Genomic DNA, 22,017 nt, shown 5'->3' on the forward strand with positions numbered 1-22,017 from the left:
GAATAGACTTACTTGATAGAGACTTGGTTATATCGTTCATTTCTTTGAGGAAACAAGCTTAAAACAGCCTGAATAAAGCGTCCTATTTTCAGTGCAAAATATTCCAGAAAAAACAATATTCAAAAATGGTAATATTGCTGCTTTTTCTGTAGCTGAAGGTGTCAGTATACTGAATTTTACTGACTTTCTAGATCAAACTATAACCTTGCATACAGCAGCGTTACACTGCATCATAACAACTGCCTTCCTACTCAGACATATTAACAGGGCATTCTTTGACCACTTGTCTACTGTAATTACATTGATTTCCACAGAAGTTTCAGCCACTTAGATTAACTTTTCTGTCCTTAATGTATTCCAAACAAAACAGAAGCCAAAATCACCTGTTTGCCATTCATCATCTATCTTTTGGGGGCATATGAAGACTGATATCCCAAAGATACAGTCATTAAAGTCCACGTGCTTGCTCGTTATGACAATGACAAAGAAACAAACAAGATTCTTATGGTAAACTTAGTAAAATAAAAACATCCTTCTTCAAATTGCTAAGCAATACACAGATAAACAATAGGAAAACAGAATACTACAGCAATCACACAACCTAGTTGCTCAGAAATACCCATCTGGGTATGTAATATCTGGGTGAGTGGTCCCTCAAGGTCAGCTTTGTGAAACACCTCAGTGCTTCAAGGCTGATACAATTTATCAGTGTAAATAAGCGGAAATAGTTTGTTCAGCTCTTCCTCAAACGCAGAAGCATTCTAAAAATCTTACACCTGCTAAAATTTTCCCAGAAGAAAAAAAAAAAAACCTACATTATTTTTGCACATCCCAAATTTGAATCTGAAGTTATTCCAGTCACTTCCATACATCCATTTCTTGGTGACATTTAATTTAATACTTGGAATTAAACTGAGAATAGAAGAGCGTACCAAATACATCTTATTATAGCCACTTCTTTAAAAAAATAGATATATCTGGCACTGATTGAAAACTAGTACCTGCATACACAGATCTAGGACACAGAGAACATACAGATATCCTACCCTCCACATATAGTCAGATATGTTTGAAGCAATGTAACATTTATACTCAAGGTAAGATAGGACAGAACAAATAGGCCTACATTCCTTCACAGATCTTAATTTTCACCACTGAAATTAATTTTTTAGAACTATTCAGGATTAAAGAGAGGTCAATAAACCAATTACGTTGGGCAACGGTGCAAAATAAGTACTAGTAAAGTAATTAATGCCCTTTTCATTGTTTCATTAACACATCATGGAGTGTTAATAAATTGGGCTTTTGTCACTATCCGGTATTTTCTTTACAACAAATTTCTTCATTCCAATCCATCTTTTTTATGGCTCCCTGTTAATACTTTAAAATACCAGACTAATTAGATTTGCATTTCAACTGTTAAGTCACAAGCTCCATTTTCATCTCTGTTCAGACTCTCTATTTTCTGATATTCCTAATGAGGCAATACTTTTATTTAAAGGGTGTGATCCTTTAAAGAATTTATAGTGGCTTATTAGTTATGTGAAGAGGATCTTTCAGGAGTTCCCACGTATATCCCTTAAGCACAGTGCAGCGGCACACACATTAGCGATGAACGCTAGCACACCATTCAACCCAAGACCTTCTATAACCTGGAGTTCATCTTTTTACAGGATCAGCCTGTTTGAAAGTGCAGCACTCTAATTACCCCCTTCCCTCATATGATATTTTGATTAATTTCATGGGTTTGAAATGTGTTCACTTGATCATGGCACCAGTTAAACATCTTATTTACCTCCAGGAAAGGTGAAGAGAAAAAGCAGGACTGGGCAGTGTCGTCACCTATGGAGACTGCTGGGCAGAAAAGAGTGCTTCCTCCATATTTCAGCTGAGTTCTGTATCTTCCAACAGAACCACAACTCAGTAAGGAGGCCAGTGTCACAGACAGCAATCCACCCAAGCATTTTAAGAAGTCACCCACATAGAAAGGGTTCCTTTTCTGTAAAACACAACTTATCTCTTTCCTGTCGGGAACAGGAAAATGGGAAAAGACAGTAATTTCTCTTTGGCTACATGAACTGATGTCGATTTTTACTCTGAAAGGGACAGAAGTAAATAACTTGAGCACGTGCCTTTGAAAAGGAAATTGCAACAGTAGGAGGAGCCCTTTTGGTGAAAACACTGTGTAAAACAAAAATCTTTTAAGGAATTTTTCTTCCTGGAAAAAAAAAATAAAATAAAAAAATGCTAGACTCTCCAACCTAGCTGCTACTACTGAGATTTACAGAGAGAAAACCAAGGTCACACCAATAGCAAGGTCGGACCTCATCATATATACGGAAGAATGAGAAAGTTCACTCCCAGCAGGCAAGCGAACCAAACTGCAGAACAACTGGGCTGCCTCCAGCCCTTGAAGGATCTCTGCAATCCAGGCCTTCTGTACAGTAAAATACTCTGCATGGCAGCATTGTGGATTAAATCAACAGTCAGTATCACTGTACCCTAAATGCTTCTCATGCCTCAGAAGCAAGAGAATGCTTGGAATTAGCCCTCCATCATCAGATGCTGAGATCTTACACTTTGACATAAAGGCTCTGATGAGTTAGTATACAGGCAGCACTGAGATCTGATCACATACGTCAAGTGTTTCTGAAGCCAACAAGAATTATGGCTGTATCTTAAATGTAACTTTGGCCCATGTACATTTCTGGTCCTTCTCCCACTTCTGAGTAGCTTGTGGTGAAAAGAAGGAAGGGATAAGAGCCAAGCATGCCAAATGCAGCCTACATCACCACCTCTGCTTCACTCAGTGGTGAATGAAGTCATTAGCTTGAAAATCTGGATCTGGAAGAGGCTTTAGAAACCACTCACTGCCTCCAGAATTCCACCTGGGAGATAATTTGCCAAGGTGCTAAGTGGTGACAGAGCCAAAGTGCCTGGTTCAGCCAGCCCAGCTGCATGGCAAGAGCCTCCTGCCAAGAACATGGAGGTATGGAATTGCAAAGTCAGACATAAGACTGCACAATTCCCACAATCATACACCCAATTTAAATCCCTGCATTGATGTCTGTAAAAGGCCTTGAAGAAGAAAAGCATGATGCACAATAAGCCCTAAATAAAATTATTAAACCCAACACTTCATGAAAAGAGATTAATTATGCTATTACAGTTTGCACATGTGAGTTTTCCATAAAAGTAGAAATCTGGGCCCCAGTTCAACCAAGCATTTTAACATATGTCTAACTTCGAAGTACACCAGTAGCCCCATTTAAATTAATGAGATCACTCCTGCTTAAAAGTTAGGCATGTGCTTCACTACTTGGGGCCTTGGGATTAGAGACACAGGCACAAAGAGACAGGTACCTAACACCTCTTTAAGCATCTTGATCTCAAATAGTGACATGTTTTCTTACCTCAGAGGAATGTAACCACTTAGATACCAAAGTTTCTGCCCATAAACATCACCTACACGCCTAAAAGTCTGCCACATGGAATGTGCCAGTATGTCCTGATATTGTCCCACAGGTAGGCATCTACAGATTCTCAGGCAGACTTCTCCAAAGGCTACTGATGAAACCTTGCCCAGACCTTGGCTTTGAAAAGGCAGTATCGACTCCTACTGCTTGCTGGGTATTTAAAGCACTCACATGGGAAGAACAAAACTAAATTTCCCTCTTCCTTTTCCCAACTTTGCTCAGTACAAACAAAATTGAATGGAGATGACTCCAGTTCTACAACTGCCCATAAAGCTTTTAACCCCTGTATTGAGTTTAAAGGGCACTGAGCTAACTTTGAGGGACAGGGTTAAATACCATAAAAATTCAGGAGAAAAATGAAAACAATGATGAAAAATTATTGTTGAGTTCTTCAAATAAAAGATGTTAGTATATCCAGTTCTGAGTGAATACTGCCCTTCATGGAAACCAAAGGAAACATGAAATTCTCTAGACAATATCTTTCATTAGTTCCCATTGCAAACACTGTTCTTGCAGTTCCTTTATTGTATATACTTTTTACTGACTTGAAAGCACAGTTAATACTATCTGCACTTACCTCATTTGTTTAGATTGAGGATGAAATATAACAGCAACCAGACCTTTATGGCCTATCCGATAGTTTATGTATCTGAAGATATTTATTACTTTTATGCTCTTCATTCTTTAAAGGGTTGCATGGGCTCCTCTTGAACTGTTTTATTTAAAAGTTAAATTCAAGGTGGAAAACAAATCACAAAGCAAAAAGAGCTCAAGATTTCATTTTTTTTACTCCGAACAATGCACAATAACTGCCCCTTCCTGTAGCCACAATCATTGCAGAGAAACCAGGAGGAGTTCTTTTCATTGATTTATATTCAATTGCCATCCTGAGAAAGAGACCCTACAACTGAATTTTCCTTCCTGGAATGGCTTATGGATTATGTACTGGCACATGGATTCATTAAAAGAGAATCAAAGGAAGCTTCTTAGAAAAAGAAACCCCTCTCTTCCTTGTTTTAGTGTTGCATATATTATTTCACGACACACAAAATCTGTCAGGCTCTTAGTAGTCCTTCTAGTGAAGTATATACTTCCACAGATCAAATACTTTTTGTATTTTCAGAACAATAGAGCAGTAATTTTTTCAAAGTCCAAGTAACCTGCAGATTAAAACTACACAAATATTGACGTTTGGCAGCCAGAGCTTGAGAAATATCTGCTTTGCTTTGCAAGCGTCCTACAAGTGACACAACTAAGAGCCCCCAAAAGCCTTCAAGAAATAATAATGGGAGAAAGGAGGCAAGTCTGGCAGACAGAGAATATCATTTTAGGTAAAGAAACTTTGCACCTGGTACCCTCTTTGTAAAAAAAAAAAAAAAATTATCTGGAAATAAACCCTACTTGAAAAATCTGGATAAAATGAATACTAGAGAGAAAGTAAACCACTTATCTTTTTGGAATGAGAACAATAGGGCTTTTTAATTACAGATATTTTATATAGAAGTGATTCAAATGCTACGTGATGAAAGAGTGAAGTACGGAAACTAGCAGGAAACTTGTGAATGCTGCATTTAACAGCCACGTAAAATACCTTTATTACGTGACGTCCTCTTGCGTGAAAGCCATTGGTAAGTTTTTCTTCCTACATTTAATAATATCCATTTGCTATTTTACTCTGATTCGACATTCTGTTACACACACACATGTGTAGATACACTCCTTGTAGCTAGCTCTGTGAGAACTCTCCATCTGGTCTGCAAACTGTAGAATTTCCTTTCCCATCTATCTCAGAAATATAGTCCCATGACCCACAGGTCACCATCTGCTCAGTTACACTGGCACAATGCCTAGTATGCTTGAGGTAATGCCACCATCCTTTCCTCCAATTGTAAACTCCCAACAAGGCAGACATCTACCAGAGTGTTTGCACACAATGAGGCAGCTCCCAGTGAGATTATAGTTAAGACACCACAGAAATTCCCTTCATCTACAGTAGCCTAGGATGTGGGAATGACCAAAGACACATGCAGTCTCTCTTGATCAAAGGTCATTCTAAGGAACAAAGCAGTCAGTGCTGATGTGTCCAAGATAGCATAATATAACACACACACATAATTGTGTCCAGCATGTGTGGTTCCCCCCCAGTTCCTCTCTTAATGATCTTTGCTTCACTCAGTATTCATTTGCGTACAATCTCCTATTCGCAGGATGCCCTAGAGCAGAACAAATTATACTAAACATAACTGAAATCAAACAAAGTTTTCATTGAGTACCATTCATAACATTTACAAACAAGTCTCTTGTGTTAAGTTTCTCAGAAATAATTGGCAGGTTCAGTTTTACACAACCAGATTTTCTTTTTTTTTTTTTTTTTTCAGGTGTACCTATGCACTACAGTAATGAAAAATCTCACATGACTTATTAAGAATAAAGGCAGTGGAAAATTGAGACCATTTTTATATCATACAAAACAGTAGATAGGAATAAATATAAAATTTCACCAAATTAGTCAATGCGTGCACAAAGATATTTTTCCTTTTTTTTTGGCACACATTATTAGATATTAAAAAAACCCTGTGATGAATGGATGTTCACCAGTTTCTGCAGTAGACATTAGAGTTTGAAGTTTTCTTTTAAAGTGACTCCAGTAGCTTCAATGGAATTACTGCAGGTTGATATACTTACTCACTAAAAGCCCTCATAAAAATTAGAATTCAGTGTTCTGAACTTGAGATAAACAGTATTTTTCTGCTTTTGTGCTACAGAGGTAGGTCTGGTAATGAACTGAGAAGTGCATTCGTAATTTACCTCTCTATTGTACTTCCCTGTTCTGTCCCACTGCTCAGAAACACTCCGTGCAATTTTTGTTATGCACTTATCTGTGGTTCACTAGCTAGCAAGTGTTTTGAAACAGCAACAAATCAAAAGCCCACTGGCAGAACAAAACCGAAATAGGCCTTTTTCTAAAGCATTGTGCAATTTGTAGCACGTGCTTCTCCCTAAGCCATCATTTCAGCTTCATTACTCAACTACGTAACACTCTGTTCAGGTAACATTACACTGGCAGAATAATTTCAGCAACATTATGCTTATTAATCTTCAAGAATGCCAGAGCTAAAAATAAAATCCAAACAGTGTGAGAATCTAGGCAGGGTTACAACAGCATTTCTCAAGGGATCAAAATGTCATTACGTTTACTCCTTAGAGGGAATTTTCATCTCAGTCCTTAAATCTTGCAAGAGGAGGGGTCAGACCTCCAGCTGGCCGTGCATGCATGTGCTCATATGCCAGCATAGGTGTTCTCATCTGCACAGCCATGCATGTGCTCATATGCCAGCATAGGTGTTCTCATCTGCACAGCCATGCATGTGCTCATATGCCAGCACAGGTGTTCTCATCTGCACAGTCAAGCACGTTAAGAGCGATGATGCAAAGCTTCGAGGTCTGTAGCCTGAATTCAACCCACACAACTGAAGTGGGTTTGGGTGAAAAGTAAGACACAATGAGGAGGTTACCAGCAACTCTCTCCCTTTTTAACCGTAGGAAAATGATCTTGTCACCAGAATTACATGGGAACTCAGGTCCTTCTTGAAGCATTCCCTGACAGCACTAAATAGCAGCATCGGTGATTTAACCCAACGCTCACCTCTGCTTTTCATGAGAACGCACCTTTTTCTTTCTAACTGGATTTAGCCACAGCAAACCACTTAAGCTGCACTGTCAGACGAGGCTCCTGGGATTCATGGCATGTCAGTCTCCAGGAGGTAGATTCCAGCTTGTGGGGGGTAGGGGACAAAGCTGCCTACAATTACCTGTTTCTAAGCAAGCCAAGAACCTAAACAGATTGACTATTTTTGGTAATCCAACTAAATATACACTTACTCTGGTGTCTTAATACCTTTGAAATGGTCTAAATTCAGAAGAACCAGAAGCATAAGTTATTGGAGAGGGAGCGCTGGAGTTGGTGGTGGTAAGGATGTGTGGGTCATTCCTACATACACATGTATGAGAATCATCAAACATCAAGGAATGAGGAACAGCCTTCTTAGCTGGAAAACAGCCGTAAGTAACTTGACTCCTAGAGCCTTTTCCTTGTTATATATTTGGAGTTAACTGTTGATTGTGCTAGTTAAGGTCCATATTATTTCTCAACCTCTACTAGTGTTTCTGCATGTGACTGGACCACATTTTCTTTTCATGATGTTAATTTGCTAAATCGCCTTACTAAATTTTAAATTAAGGGACAGTTATGGCACGTGACTGGCTACAATCTTCCTAATTACTTCCTGTATTGCTAATTAATATTCAACATCCAGGTGTCAGAGAACATAATAGGAAAACAGTTTGGGTAGATATAACCAAGGGTTTCACATGGGCTATAAAACTCCGTAGGATAAACTTCTGTGTCTTTCAGATAAAAGCATACTCTAAGTGTATTAACATTAAGAAGGTATTTGCAGCAATTACTATAGGAAATTAACTCTGAAAAAAATCAAATTGCATGGAGAGGTTACAACAACCCTCTGAGCAGAATTGGGAAGGAACCAGATGTTTACTTCAGAGCGTGACATGGATCCACATTCTCATGTATGTGCTCTGCCACACCACGCTCCCTGCCCCAGGGGTCATCATGACTTGTCCTCATGCACGTTTCTCTGAAACAAGCTTGTTACAGAATTAACTGGTTAAAAGAAAGGTGACCATACAGAGCAGAAAGATGGCTGACAGATGAAATTTATTTTTCCCTGGCTCAGTGTGTTTATTTTTTTGCTTTGCTTAGACCATTCCCGTAACATTGTTGGAATATAAATGTAATCCACAAGTATGAGACTAGACTGAATGCTGATTAATATAAGTGTCTTAGATCCACAGCTTCGTGTATGAGCTAAGCTTGGGTCAGAAATGCCAAGTTAAATAGTGGCACAACTCTTAAGAAATAGCTTGTGACTTGGACAATCCGTAAGGAATCAATAACAAATTAAAACCAGTCAGTAGCAGTGAACTGAATAAATGAATCATTCTTCCCAAAACAAACCTAATAGTAAAGTTCATTTGTCTATCAGGAAATTAGTGCTGTATTTTTGAAAGGTGCTAAATTACTTTTTAAAGATATCATAAAGCTGATATTGAAAACCAGAACAGTTAAAAGGCAGCTTTCCAAATTGCTTCACTCTTACTTAATAGGTAAAAGTGCCATGTTTATGCATAGTATTTCATTCTTCAAAAATGGGTAGAAAATTCTTTTGTTTCACTTTTGAAATGTCTACACAGCACAGCTTTCCCAAGAAGCCTTCTGGAAAAGTTTCCAAAGGATTTGGGAAAGATTATAAAATAATGTAATTGTGGATTAGCTCTGAAGCAGTAACTGAACCCAGAATACCACTGGAAAATGGGCAAAAAGAAAGATGTTCATTATGCAGTGTTAGCTGAAAATCTAGTTTGATAGGAATCAGAGCTAATACTTTTGAAATTTTTCCAGGAATTCAAGGAATTGTGACTAAGTATGAAATTGTTGTTCAGATTTAAAGGAGTACAACATTGGGTTATTCCACATCAAAATAACATTTAACTAATTTTAAATGCATGCATATTCAAAATGTTGGTAGAAGAAACAGAAGGGAAGACGTGTATTAAAGGATTTTAATAGCAAATTTGTGCTAATAAACTCCACCTTAATTGAGATTAATTGCATTCTCATTCTGAGTGATACAACTAAAATAATATTTAGCAATTAAACAACTCTTTGTTTTGCTGACAGCGAGGTCATCGGGAATCTTTCAATGAGCTTTGAATCAGTTCCTAACTCCTGATTATATTTCAAGGATGGTAACGGATTGAGCAAAATGTTTTCTTATTCTGTCAAAAGGCCAGTTCATGTAAAACTGACCAAGAACTTCTTTTCTTTTGGATGTTTAAGTATTTCCTTGTATCCTTTCACATTATTACACCTAGAGAGCAACCTCTTAGCTGAGGTAGCTCTACCACTGCTTACAAGAACTGTTAGAGCTGGGCAGATCTGTGCAACCAAAGATCCAGCCCCCCAGCTCAACCCACAGCATCCAAACACAGTGCTATTCAGCAATTTGCGCCATGAAATATACTGCAAAGTGTACCATTCTGCAACTGCTGGCTTTTTCCTCCAATACCACAGTCTATTTCTTTTTACTACTGCGGAGAAAATTCTAAATATGTTTACACAAAAGAATTTACTCAGTAGAAAACATTGGCTTTCCAATGCAATTTTTTTCTCCCAATACTCCACTGAAAATTTTCTATAAATAATTTTTTCCTCCAATTAGCATGTGTTATAAGAGCAGCAGAAAGATCATAAATTATTGTAGCTGTAGGCTTTTCAGTGTAATTTATTACTGAAAAGTCACGAGCACTGCTTTGGAAATGCCAGCCTGTGAATCTGTAAACCTAGGAAATTATGAACTAAGCTGGTCTCTTTTCCCTGAGGTCAATTAGAAATGACACCAGCAGACTTCTCGGTGACCTAGGGAGATTTATAGCTTACCATGTTAGGCCTATGGTTCAGCCAGAAGATTAAGATCAGAACAGCACCTGGAAGACTGTCATCAGTTAAGACAGGCTGGACCAATGGCTCCAGGCTAAAATGTGCACAGGAAAAGAGGTCATGTCACATAGCCTTTGTTTTTACCAGGGCTGAGGCACAAGGGGAAGGTACGTTTGAGAGAGCTGGGCTAACAAAGGTCTGTCTAATATACGGGCATCGGACTGTCCTGTAACAGGAACACAAAGGCAGCCAGTTGTCAAGGCACTCTGACTTCTCTCATTACTAAAAGTCACCTCCAAAGATACTCACTGCTTGATGAGGCCTCGTGTGATTTGCAAACCTTGTTCTTTACTGCTTTTCCTTTGTTATTTTTACAAGTGCAACCATTAGCTGCAGAACGCCTCACGTCATAAACCCTCATGATTTAGGATAAAAATTTGATCACTTCACTCTGCTGTGAGAATCTTATAAGAAAACAAAAAAAGCTGTGTCTTTTAGCCACTCATAAATATTTTATAATTTGGTAAGAACAATAGCCTACAAGGTTAAAGTTCAGGTCTGTAGTAGTCAACGAGATCCTTGCAAGACAATAAAAGGGAAAGCTACCCTTTGTTTTATAACAACTTTAGAAACAACTTCACCGAGGCGGTGGAAGCTTACAGACTTTCCATTGTATTCAAGTCATTTGTGCAAGTTGCCCTTATTACAGCTTTGATAAATGATGTTTGCAGTGAAAAAGCTGTTTAGTGTTTCTAAGCATCGTAAGTATTTAGATCCATGTCAGGTACTCTCAACACGCACATACAGAATAGCGCACAACTTAGAAAGCAAATGTCATGTTCTCAAGTGACCACTGTTCAGGCTCAAAGAAATATTTGCTTAATTTCTTCTACTGTATGTAGGCCCAGCTAGGAGGACAATTAGAGAAGAGGAGAGCAGATCATGTCTGGGTTCTCAGTGCCTCACTGTCTTTAAAATGGGGATAAAAGGAGACATCAGATTCACAGTGCCATGAGGCTTAATTAATGCTCAGAATGCTATTTATAAGCTGGATAACTGAAAGCCCTGGACAAGTAATTAGTAAATTTTGTTACTTTTGAGAAGTCAGTACAACAGGTAAATTGTTTGTCTCCAGTTTTTTCTATCTTTCACAGTATAAAATTAAGCCCTCTAAAAAAAATTTGAAAACATCCTGAGGATTTACCAAGTTAAGCCACTGTGTTCCTCATTTTGTCATTCTCTCTCTGTTTATAAAGTCATAGGCAATAACTCTAGACATGAATCTGAACACTAAGCTGTATTACTTATCTACCAGATTAAAACACATCTTGCAACATGCCACATGCCCAGAAAAGATGAAATCCAAGCTTTTGTTTCCAGCTTCAGATTTGTGGATGCCACTTCATAGCCAACCATTTTTTGTGCATTTAGGAAGGAGAACCAGCACATGTCACGATATATATGACATCAATCTGCTAAGCACTAGTGTTTTGAAATGGGTCTCTCTGAAGTTCTATACATACAAAATAAATGTACTATCTATAGAAATAATACTAAACACCCACCTGCTTGATGGAACTGACCAAGCAGAAAAAAAAAAATTACAATGAAGTTATAGGCGTAGACTTGGCAAAGTCAAGAGAGACGTAGGTGTAACGTGTCAGCCTGCTGCAGCGTTCATACGCAGTGGCTTGCCCAGCTGTTTGATTAGACAAACGTCTGATAATAATCCTGGGATACCAGATACAAGCACAGAGTGCAGTGCTTTTCTTGATGTTTATTTTCATCAATTGTGAACATCACAAGTCTCTACTTCCTATCTTTACGATGATCTGTTCAATACGGACTTAAACCACACTTAGAATATTACTTTTTCCTCAAAATTCACTGTTCCTCACAGTGTATTAAATCTCTCCACAGTAACCACAGTCAGTATAAAATTTAAATGTTTTTAAACATTTCAAGCTGTCACATCTATGTCCTCCATGAGATCAGAGAAGGAATACAGTCAAACAGCTCTTCTTCTGAGGCAACTTTTCCCAAGTGATGTAGTCCAGAGACTAGCTTGTTGGCATTTGTTATTATAATCAACTTTCCATAGCTTTTACCAAGGCATAATCCTTCGTATATGTTTAACCAATGCAGATAGATTTTCAGGTCATACAACATAAAACAAGTGCACAGGGTGTTATGCATCATCAAGAACACAGTGGATAATGTTCAGTTATCCACTTCTTTTCTACTCCAATTCCATCCCCTTGGATGCTCTCAACTCTTATTTGAATGACCCCAGTGTTTTAGTCTTAATAACCTTCACAGCAGTCCATTCCAAACATTTATTACTCCTGGGTTAAAAAGTATTGCTTAGCTACATCTGTTCTTAATTTGCTTTTGTAAAAGTTTGAGTTTTTTTTTTAATGCACTATTTTCAATGGAAGAAATATACCTAAAAGCTCTACTTAGGGAAAAAATTACACAGGCCAATGCATGTAAAAGGGTGTGGCAAGCATGCCTTTTGTCAGAAAGCCTAATTAATAGGCACTAGCTGATATTAAGAGCTTGTGGGCTTTCTTGCCAGAGAAACGTCTGTCATTTCTGTGGACGTCCTTCACTCAGAAGTTGAAATATATATATACAAAAGAAAAGGTTCATGCTGGGAATCCTACTGTTGCTCTTATTTAAGTATGTGATGAACAAGATATCTTGGACACATTCAGTTCTTTTTCCTTGCATACATACCACAGACAGCATGTGGCAGACTGGTCTGGTACCACAAAGATACCAGGGTGGGTGGGGATCCTGCAGCTTCAGCCGCTGTGGGCTTCGGGCAGCTATGCAGCCCATAAGCACTGCTGGGGAATCTGATGAAAATTAAATTCTCTGAAGCTGAATTAATAAAGATATCTTGCACTGTGATAGCCCAGAGTGTGATTTATATACAGCCAGCTTTGCTCCTACTTGCTCGCCCTGTTTTAATGCACGTGCTGTGCTCATGGCTATTCTGGGGACTGGACAAGTTTCTGATCAGCTCAAGGGGGCTGAGAAGGTGGGATGATAACGCACCTCGGTGCTCCTTTGCTCATGGGCCATCTGCAATAGGTGGTTTTTTCAGCATTGGTAGAGCTGTCTCAAAGATAACCCGTGGGCATTGTCACACATTGACAGATGCTGCAAGTTCACTGAATCGTTCCTGGCATGGGCTGCCCTGGATAAGCTGTAATACAGGGCGGGGAGAAAAAAAAAACAAACAAGATGAAATACAAAGTTCCTGCTAAGCTACCAAGCAAAACCAAGAAGAGTCACACAGACACATTTTCTATTCCATTTCACATATCATGATTAGTAACGGCTTCTGCTTTCCTCTGAGTCACTCTTTGAAAGAGCACTTTTTAATGCTTCAAGGAGCAAAAAGGACTCGCTGCCCACCGAGACGGAACTTTATGAAAGTTCACATCAATCGACAGCAGCAGCAGCAAAGCAAACCGTGCTCCATCTTGCTTCAGTGCCCTTCTGGCACTGCTCTGATTGCAGCGCAGACAGTAAACAGTAGTGTGTTTGTGTGCAAATAGCATTCTCCTGAATGATGTCTGCACCTGTGTAAACTGACATCAGTATCTTTTTTTAAAATTCGGTTTATTTAAGGAGTTCACAAGAGACACCTGTTCCATGTACAGGCACAAATGACATTCAATGAGCTGAAAAAAAGTATGTGTGGGGGAGGAGGGCAAAAGCGGCTTGCAGGGCTCTGTACACAGGCATGTTTATATCTCCTGGTCCTACAACAGACAGCTGCTGTTGGTTTAACTTCTGGTCTTCCTGGCCTGGTATTTGCAAAATAAAAACCAACTACACTGAGTTTTAAATACTGGCATGTTAAAGTAAATACATAGATAAATAGTGGGGCTGGAGAAAACAGCCTGGCCCCAGCCATCATCTCTGAGAACCGCAGCCCCCCATCTCCCAAACACTACAAAATACAGGTGGCAAAAGCCTCAGCTTGACAGCTTGTGCAGGAGCTGCTATGGCTGATTTTCCTGCTTCACCCTCAGTGGCCATGCTCTGTTCTATTCTAAGTCCTTTTCCAGCTGGCACACTACCTGGATTTGGTTTTCTTTTTTTGGGGTTTTCCCAGCAGGCTCTGAAGGTTTGGTCTCCAAGCAGTCACACTGTTCTGCAAGGACACCGCTCCCATTCGGGACCCCTGCCTCACATACAATAAAGCTGGAAAAGACTGTTCCTGCTCTGGAGGGAATGGAGAGACAGAAGCTGTTCACATCTCATTTGACTAAAAGCATTTTAAAGAAAGCAACATTGATAGTCGCAATTGCTACCCACCTGCTTGGTTCTCTTTTACTGAAGTAACAGTTTTAAAAGTGTTAGAAATGTTTTTTTCAAACTCACTGTTAAGATACCTGTTTTTCAAATGTGGTAAACTGGAAATGACTGAAATAAGGAGGGATAATTATCTCTGGCTTACTGGGTGCAAAGAAGAGAAAATTTCTGCATTCATTAACAAGTGGCAGACCCTATCGGGTCGATATTCTACATAAACTATTCCCCAGCCTGCCCAGAGGGAGCAGGAGGCATCAGGTCTGCACCCCCAGTATGCAAAACTTTTCAATAGAGGATCAATGAGCCAAGATGATTTACAGAAATGAAATCCATTAGTAGTCAAAACTGAGGGAGAAAACTAGCTGGAAAGACAAGGATTCAATGTAAAGAAAGGTATTTTTAGAAAATTCTGTTGGCAAGAACAAAGACTTCCAGATGACTGTGGTGGGCAGTGAGGAATTAATTCCCACGTCCTCTCATCTCTGCGGGATAAGAGACAGGGACCACCACTGCAGGAGTAAAGTGAATGCACAGTGGAGAAACTGAGAGTCAGACACTCAGAAATGCTACGGCAGGAAAATTAGGTAAAACTGAAACATAGCAAGGTGGAACAAGATAACTGAACGTGTTTAAAAGGAGGAAATTAATAATTTTGAAACACATGATTTTGAAAATTAATATAACACCCCCAAAGTAGCAGAGGTTAACATGTACAGCCCTTGTAATACATCTGTCAGAACAGTCAAATTTGAAGGAAAAAAGGGATTCATGCCTTCAGACAAAGCAGCATTGCTGCCAAAAGGACAGGCTTGTTCGTTTCAGCAAAATAAGGCTGGAAATCAGGTTTGCACCGTATCAGGATTATGCACCCCCAAAGCACCAAAACCTTTTACTTCCTTCCTTTATCAACAAACGGCACATCTCATGTAAACACTTTAGACTTTTCAAAAATTAATGTAGAGCATATCATTACCTGAAGTAGGGCAAATGCAACAAACAATAACCAGAAGCTTATTTTAAAGGCTAACGAATGTATCCATTTTTATCAGAAAAGCCCACAAGACCTCACACCTCATTCACTCTCTATTATGTCCCTTCTTTGCTGATAAAAAGCATTTTCCTGAGCAAAACATCACTCATGTTTAAATACTGAATTTTACTTCAATGGAATTTGAATGTTTCCATTTCACAAGTAATTTTGGCCATAGTACTGGATTAACACCTCACATCCTCTTGATGTTTCAGTGCCACTCCAGTGTCACTACCCAGTCCTCTCCAGAGACTGTGCCCTCCCCCTAAACCCCAGTGCTGTTCCCAATCCCAGTAAGCCAGTCCTCTGTCTCCATGACAGCAGTGATGGGAGGCAGACACACAACTACTTAATCACTAGGAAGACAACATCACAAAACCAGCGATACAGAAACAGCAGAGGTTTAACAGTGAAGATCCTCAACTAACTTCATGGTATATAAAAGTGCTAAAAGAAAATGCTTGAGAAATGAAGTCTGAAGTATACTTTTTCATGGAATCACAGAATAGTTGAGGTTGGAAGGGACCTGTGGAGATTTTCTGGTCCACCCTTAGCTGCTTAAAGCAGGGTTCACTGAAGCAGGTTGCTCAGGGTCATGTCTAGTCAGGTTTTCAATATCTCCAAGGAGGGAGACTCCATAACCAGCCTGAGCAACCTCCGCCAGTGTTTGAGCATCCTCATAAGTGAAAATGCTTTTTCTTACATTTTAACGGAATTTCCTGTCTTTCTTGACAATTATTTATGGCCATAAAAATACAACAAAATACAATAGAGCAGGGCAATTGTTCCTTGTGAAAAATAACCCCTTGTAATTTGTCTATAGGTCTGTGCCCTGACATCACTTAACTGCAATACCATTGTTCTACCTAAGTGAGAGCCAGGACCAACAATCCATTCACAACTTGTACACCAGCAACAAGTTTATAGCATGGAAAAAGTCCAAGCAGATTAACTGCTTTTTAATCTAGGCCTACATTCACACTGACACCACTCTGCATGGATTCAGCATGCTATATTCAGCGTGATGTAGATGCTCATGGAAAATAAAGACAAAATTCCATTCCCTTATCTTGTGCCAAAGTCAAGGCTTTGACATTTTTGCAGTGATTTGATTTTATTTAGAATTATTTTTTTTTTAAACACACAGAATTGCCAAAGTCAAGTCCAGTTCTACAGAAAGAGCCCATCTCCCTCTTGAGGATATTTTAATTCTTTGAGATGACAGTCTGGAGAACACCACGATTCTTAGAGCTCTCGTCTCAGCGTTTCACATACAAACCCTTTTGTGCTCTGTCAATTTTAACACAGTTTATTGGGAAGTTCAATCTAACCCAGATGTTTGCTGACAGAAATTTTACAGGTGACGACAAGATTCCATTAACTCAATGCGCATGATGTTAGTTAATGGAGTTTCTGAGAAATCTTATTCTATCCTTCTGGCCTTGTATCCTCATCTACTGCTGTGTGAAGCCCTTCTACTTAAGCAAAAGATAAAAACAATGTTTGCATGAGTTACAGAGATCTACTTACCCATATATTTCTTCTTAAAGTGTGAAACAGACATGTTGTGTGATGGTCTGTGAAATAAATTGGTAGTCTGACAGCTACATTAAAAATAAGAGTAATTGCATGCTTATGGATGCAGAATTAGACAGCCAGATAGGATTTACAAAACCACTTAAGCAAGCCAGGTTCCTAAGTTTTCTCTGGTATTTCTCAGATGCAATCAGCTATCGAGTGACTCTGCACGACAGTTCAGTCTTCACTTTTGTTCTCTGACTGTAGCACTCAGGCTAAAGGAGGCAGTGACCAGTCAGTATGGCAATCCATTACCTGGGGCTGGACCATCCTCCTAATACTGGCTCTGCTCAAAGGTTTGGGCTGTGAGGAGCACGTAGCACTTCTGAAAACAAAAGCCTCCTTTCTTATCTTAACTATCTCAACTCAACTTGATAAATTAAACATGTTAAACTTTCCAAACTATTATGAACTATTTTTGTCCAATGTGAAGAACATATGCCTAATTCCTAAACCAATACAGTTACTTCTCTTCCAGGGCACATCTTCTCTCTCACTGTATGTTCCTATTCCTCCTCCTTCCTCACCCTCTGAAATTTCCTTATCGCTGCAATGAGATATGGCAACTTACATATTACGATCGAGTAATGACACTTTGATTGCTCATGGCACAAGGCCAGACAGCTCCTAAGGCAAGTCATTATTAGACTGCAATACACACCAAGTCAAGTTTCACTGCTGAAATGGATGATGGAAAGGAACACAGTAAAATGAAAGCAGAGGCACCAATTTAAAACTGTCATTTAAAGCAGCTAGGAATCCTGCAGAGCACAAGAGAACTCACTTCTTGCCTTATCTTGGAACCCTTAAACACGTGGATGGCAGAGCAGAAGAGATATTACCCTCTTAAAAATATAAGGTATATATCAACCACACATACACCTCAGTCACTTGGAAGTGGAGTACAAGAACTGCATCTTCCTGAAGAGTACCAATTCACAGAGTATTGATTCAAAAAAACCAAACCACAACAAACCCCCCCCAGGAAATTCATACTCTGATGAATGTAAATGATATTTAAAACAATCACTAGAGCACACATGACTAATGGCTTAGGTTTAACTGTCACTGAGAATTTCCTTGATTTAACATTATTTCACTGTCATTTATTTCAAATTTCATTATATTAGCTCAAGGGTGCAACAACGTAAGTCTCATTTCTTGGCCATTATTCTTTCACATAAAGACACAAGTTCTTCAAGATACACTATCTCAGAGAAAAGGATTATCTTACTCTCTTCCACAGTCCCATAAATTACATGGCAGTTATGAAAAAAACAATGCTTCAAGTGCATGGAAAAGGGCAAACAAATAATTTGGTCTCACATCAAGCTCTTTTACCTCCAGTCACTGCAGATTCAGTAAGTAAAAATTGAGGGAAAACTCTCAGAAGAAGAAATCCTCATTTTTATCCTTTCCCTAAGTGTGATGACACTTGCAGGGTTTTTTTTTAAGCCGCAGTTTTGACAGTGATGTGAGAGAGGAAACCTGGCAACTTGCACTTATTTTCTGACCTTCCTCCAAGCTATTTGTAGTGAAAAGTTTTTTACGAAACAAACACTAAGATATTCCTAGTGACCCCTGGTTTCAGAATTAGGTCTCTAGGGAAAACAACAACAAAAAAGAATCAAAAGTTGTGAAAAATTTCAATAAAATCATAAGAACTGGAAGGCCTGAGCAGAAGCTGAGATTTAATTTTCTGTCCCAGACAGAATATAGAAGTTAAAGGCTCTGAAACCTGCATGTGTGATAACAGAGCTGGTCAATGGTAACAGAAGCCTCCTTCTTTTGTTTGTTTTGAGACACTGTTTCCTATATTTAAAATTTCAACATGCAGTGTCTAAAGACACCTTAACAGTACAAACACAGGGTGGGAGGAAAAAGAAGAGCAAGCAACAAATGACACATGGCTGTGGAGCAGTAGAGAGGATGCATCTCCAGCCTTTTGTGATCTTTAACTTTTGGTAGGAATTCTTCCCCTCCTCCTGTTTCCATTATTGGAAGGAAAGGCAAGGAGGTAAAGAAGTTTTCAATGATGAGTGAATCTGAGCCACTTAAAATGGAAGAACCTGCCTTACTTCTTAAACGGCTGAGCAAAGTTTTCAGCAGACAATGTTACAAAGTTTCTAAACATGTGCAGATCATTTTTTGGATCTAACTGTTGAGAATACAGGCATGCACCCTGTGAGAATTTACTTGGTAAGGGAGACTTCATGTATCAATTAACAATTTTGCACCTCTTAAGCGGTAAACATAGCGGTCATTTCACAATTCATAACTCACTATGGCTGCCCCATTTAAATTAAATATATCCCCAAATCCTGCCTCAGGAAATAAGTTGCGAGTTCAGTTAGTTTCTGAACAGCTTAAGTATATCATTAGTATGAAAATGATCCCTTTTTATGAGGTGCCATTATTTCATAGGATATACTTAATGTTCAGGAATGTGTACATCATATATTGAAATTATGTACAACATATAATGAAACACATATAAAATTGCAGTAGCACTAGGAGCACCACTGCAGTTAAGACTCTGACAGACTCTCCTTTATAAACTTATAGTTTAATAATACAGAATTCCAAGATGAAATCTGAAAAACAACACCAAACCAAACCCAAAATGTTTGGAGGATACGGACTACAATTTGTGTTTTCTTCACACAGAAGCAAAGAAATGCAAACAAAATTTCTGTCCTTATTCTGTTGGATGTTTTCTTGTTGGAGGGAAAAAAAAAGTGCTTTGCAGATGACAAGGTGTCCAGTTCCTCAATCTGAAAAAATACGTATTTTTTTATTCAGTGTATTTCCTCCCCTCCCCCCCCCCCCCCTTTTTCCCCCCCCTAGTGAAACCCAGCAAATTTACCATCTGCTACAAATAAAGGCCAGCTTGTCACTGTGCTTCCTTGAGAGAAGACCGTGTAGGTAAGTGTGACTATAATTCCAAAAGCAAATGTTTCCACTTTTCACTAGATCAGTAGAGATAAGCAATTTAATCAACAAAAAGAATGTCTATGAATATACTTAAATCATAACATTGGTGGGGTGTGTGTGTGCATGAGAGTAAAAAAAAAAATCACAGTGCATACGTGCTTTAAAATGGAATAGTTTGAATAACAGTTTGATTAATTATACTCATTTCTAAATGCGTATTTTTATGACAAAAAGCAGGATGCTAAGTACATCATCTAAGGTGGTGAAGGGCAAAGAATGTTTAGAAGTTGTCTGCATGCCTATAGGTACAGATATTTCTCATTTCATGTGATCACTGAACACACACCTCTGTTACTTTCAAAGATCCAGCTCAAGCCACCTTAACCAAATCATACAGAAGTTGCATCCTCTAGTGCACAGACAAAAGTTAATTCAGAAAATAACCAAGTACCTTGGAATAATGATAGACAATCTCCTGGGAAAAGGTTAGTGAAGAATAACTGTAAAGCAGATTTTTGTGCAATGACTTTAATAAATGCATTTGCTCCAGAAACATGTAACCTGAAAAAACTCTTGTATGTCTGCTGTCAAAACCAAGACTACTTATGCCTTAGTACATTGCAGAAATTGTTCATGCCTACGTAAAGATTGCCCCCGTGGTGTTTCCAAGGTCAGTAATTTGCATGGAATTTGCATCAGAACTCAACAATGCCTGTTGAAAAAAGAGACTACTTTCTCCTTACTTTATGATGAAGTTCAATACTCAAAATATTTTTGCCAAGTTATATTTTCAAGTTTAGATCACCTCTAAGAGCCAAAGAGATTTTACACTGTTCTGTTCCAAATAACATTTCTGTTAATTTTACAGAAAAATGTTTATGTACCACTGAAGTGGGCACCTGTCTAACAAACTCTAAGACTTCACATCAGCCTTCAGTAAGAAGTTAGGCAGCAGAAGCACGTTCCACCTATTCATATCTTTTTCAAGAACCAGATTTTCTGTCCTTTACTCAACCAGAAATCAGCCATCAAGGACAAAGGCCCTCAATTAAGAAGCCTATTAAAGGCCAAACGTGTATACAAAAGCAAGTACATGCTTCAACTTTTGCTGAATCAGCTGAGTGGAGACAAGCAGGCTACACTGCATTTACACAGGGAGAACTTTCTTAAGCAAGCCCTATGTTGTTAATTTTCTCCAGAAGTTTAATAAAATATATCTGCCCATATGAGGTATGACGTGAAATACTTAACATATTTTCTAATTAAAAATAGGACACAGCAGTGATCTACAAGTCTCTTAAAATTCAGCGGGGGGGGGGGGACAGGACACTCTAGCCTTGTTCCCTGTAAACCATTAGATCGTTTTCAGAAAAAGAGTATTTTTCAGAATTAGACATATGTTATCACTCTTCCTCAGTAACAACCCTAACTTTAATAATTCATTCATTCTTACAAGATGTTCTATAATAGAATCTGCAAATTACCAAACGTAAATTCCCACTTGTCTTGCCTATTTATAAGCTAAATTTCAGAGACTTGAAATGGAAAGTGCTAGGTAAATAATTATATACCATCTAGAAAAGTATTTAAAGTGCTATATTAAACCATGTTATACTCAAATGTAAAGTTGCTTACAAGACTCAGAAGATTTCCAGAATCTAATGTTGGAAGTTTGTGTTTTGTTCCAACTGTTTCTCTTTTGATTATAATACTTACACAGCACTCACCAGTAGACAAAAATAAACTGTGTGTTTAACACTCTCCACTGCTTTTGAAGCAGTGAAAAGCATATTTCTCATAAGAGGATAAAAAGACCCTACATCAAATCAGGTCTAGCTAACTAAAAGGGAGATGCTGGAAACAGTCAGTCCTGAGCAATCATCCTCCTGCTGGCGTTACCTCCAGGCAGGTCAGCCGGGCTCCCTGAGGTAGTTGCAGGTGGGAAGGAGCAGCCACACGCCCCAGCTAATCTAGTGAAACAGTCCCAACGTCTGCTGGACAGAACGGGCGTGTTTTCCTGTGGTCCCCGAGGAGGAACGGTCATGCTCCTGCTCAGTGTTAATAAAAGCAGAAAGTAATCGCTGGTCCATTGATTTAACAAGGGAAAGCCTTAGGTTTTCTAATGTCCCAAAATATTATTGCATGACAAA

At 38.8% G+C, this 22,017-nt stretch overlaps 1 protein-coding gene across 6 annotated transcripts in view; it reads right to left on the reverse strand.

The window, feature by feature from the left end:
• KCNQ1 (potassium voltage-gated channel subfamily Q member 1) overlaps nucleotides 1-22,017 on the reverse strand; it is a 364,755-nt gene that overhangs the window by 140,094 nt on the left and 202,644 nt on the right. The window contains exon 14 of one of the 6 annotated variants that reach the window (XM_074842354.1): nucleotides 13,057-13,207. The exons of the other annotated variants lie outside the window; for them this stretch is intronic. Coding sequence (XP_074698455.1) covers nucleotides 13,102-13,207 — 106 coding nt within the window. The 3' untranslated portion in view covers nucleotides 13,057-13,101. The remainder of the gene's footprint in view (nucleotides 1-13,056; nucleotides 13,208-22,017) is intronic. 6 annotated transcript variants of the gene reach the window in all.

The sequence above is a fragment of the Strix aluco genome, chromosome 16 (assembly GCF_031877795.1).
Source record: "Strix aluco isolate bStrAlu1 chromosome 16, bStrAlu1.hap1, whole genome shotgun sequence".
In the NCBI taxonomy this organism is placed as follows: domain Eukaryota; kingdom Metazoa; phylum Chordata; class Aves; order Strigiformes; family Strigidae; genus Strix; species Strix aluco.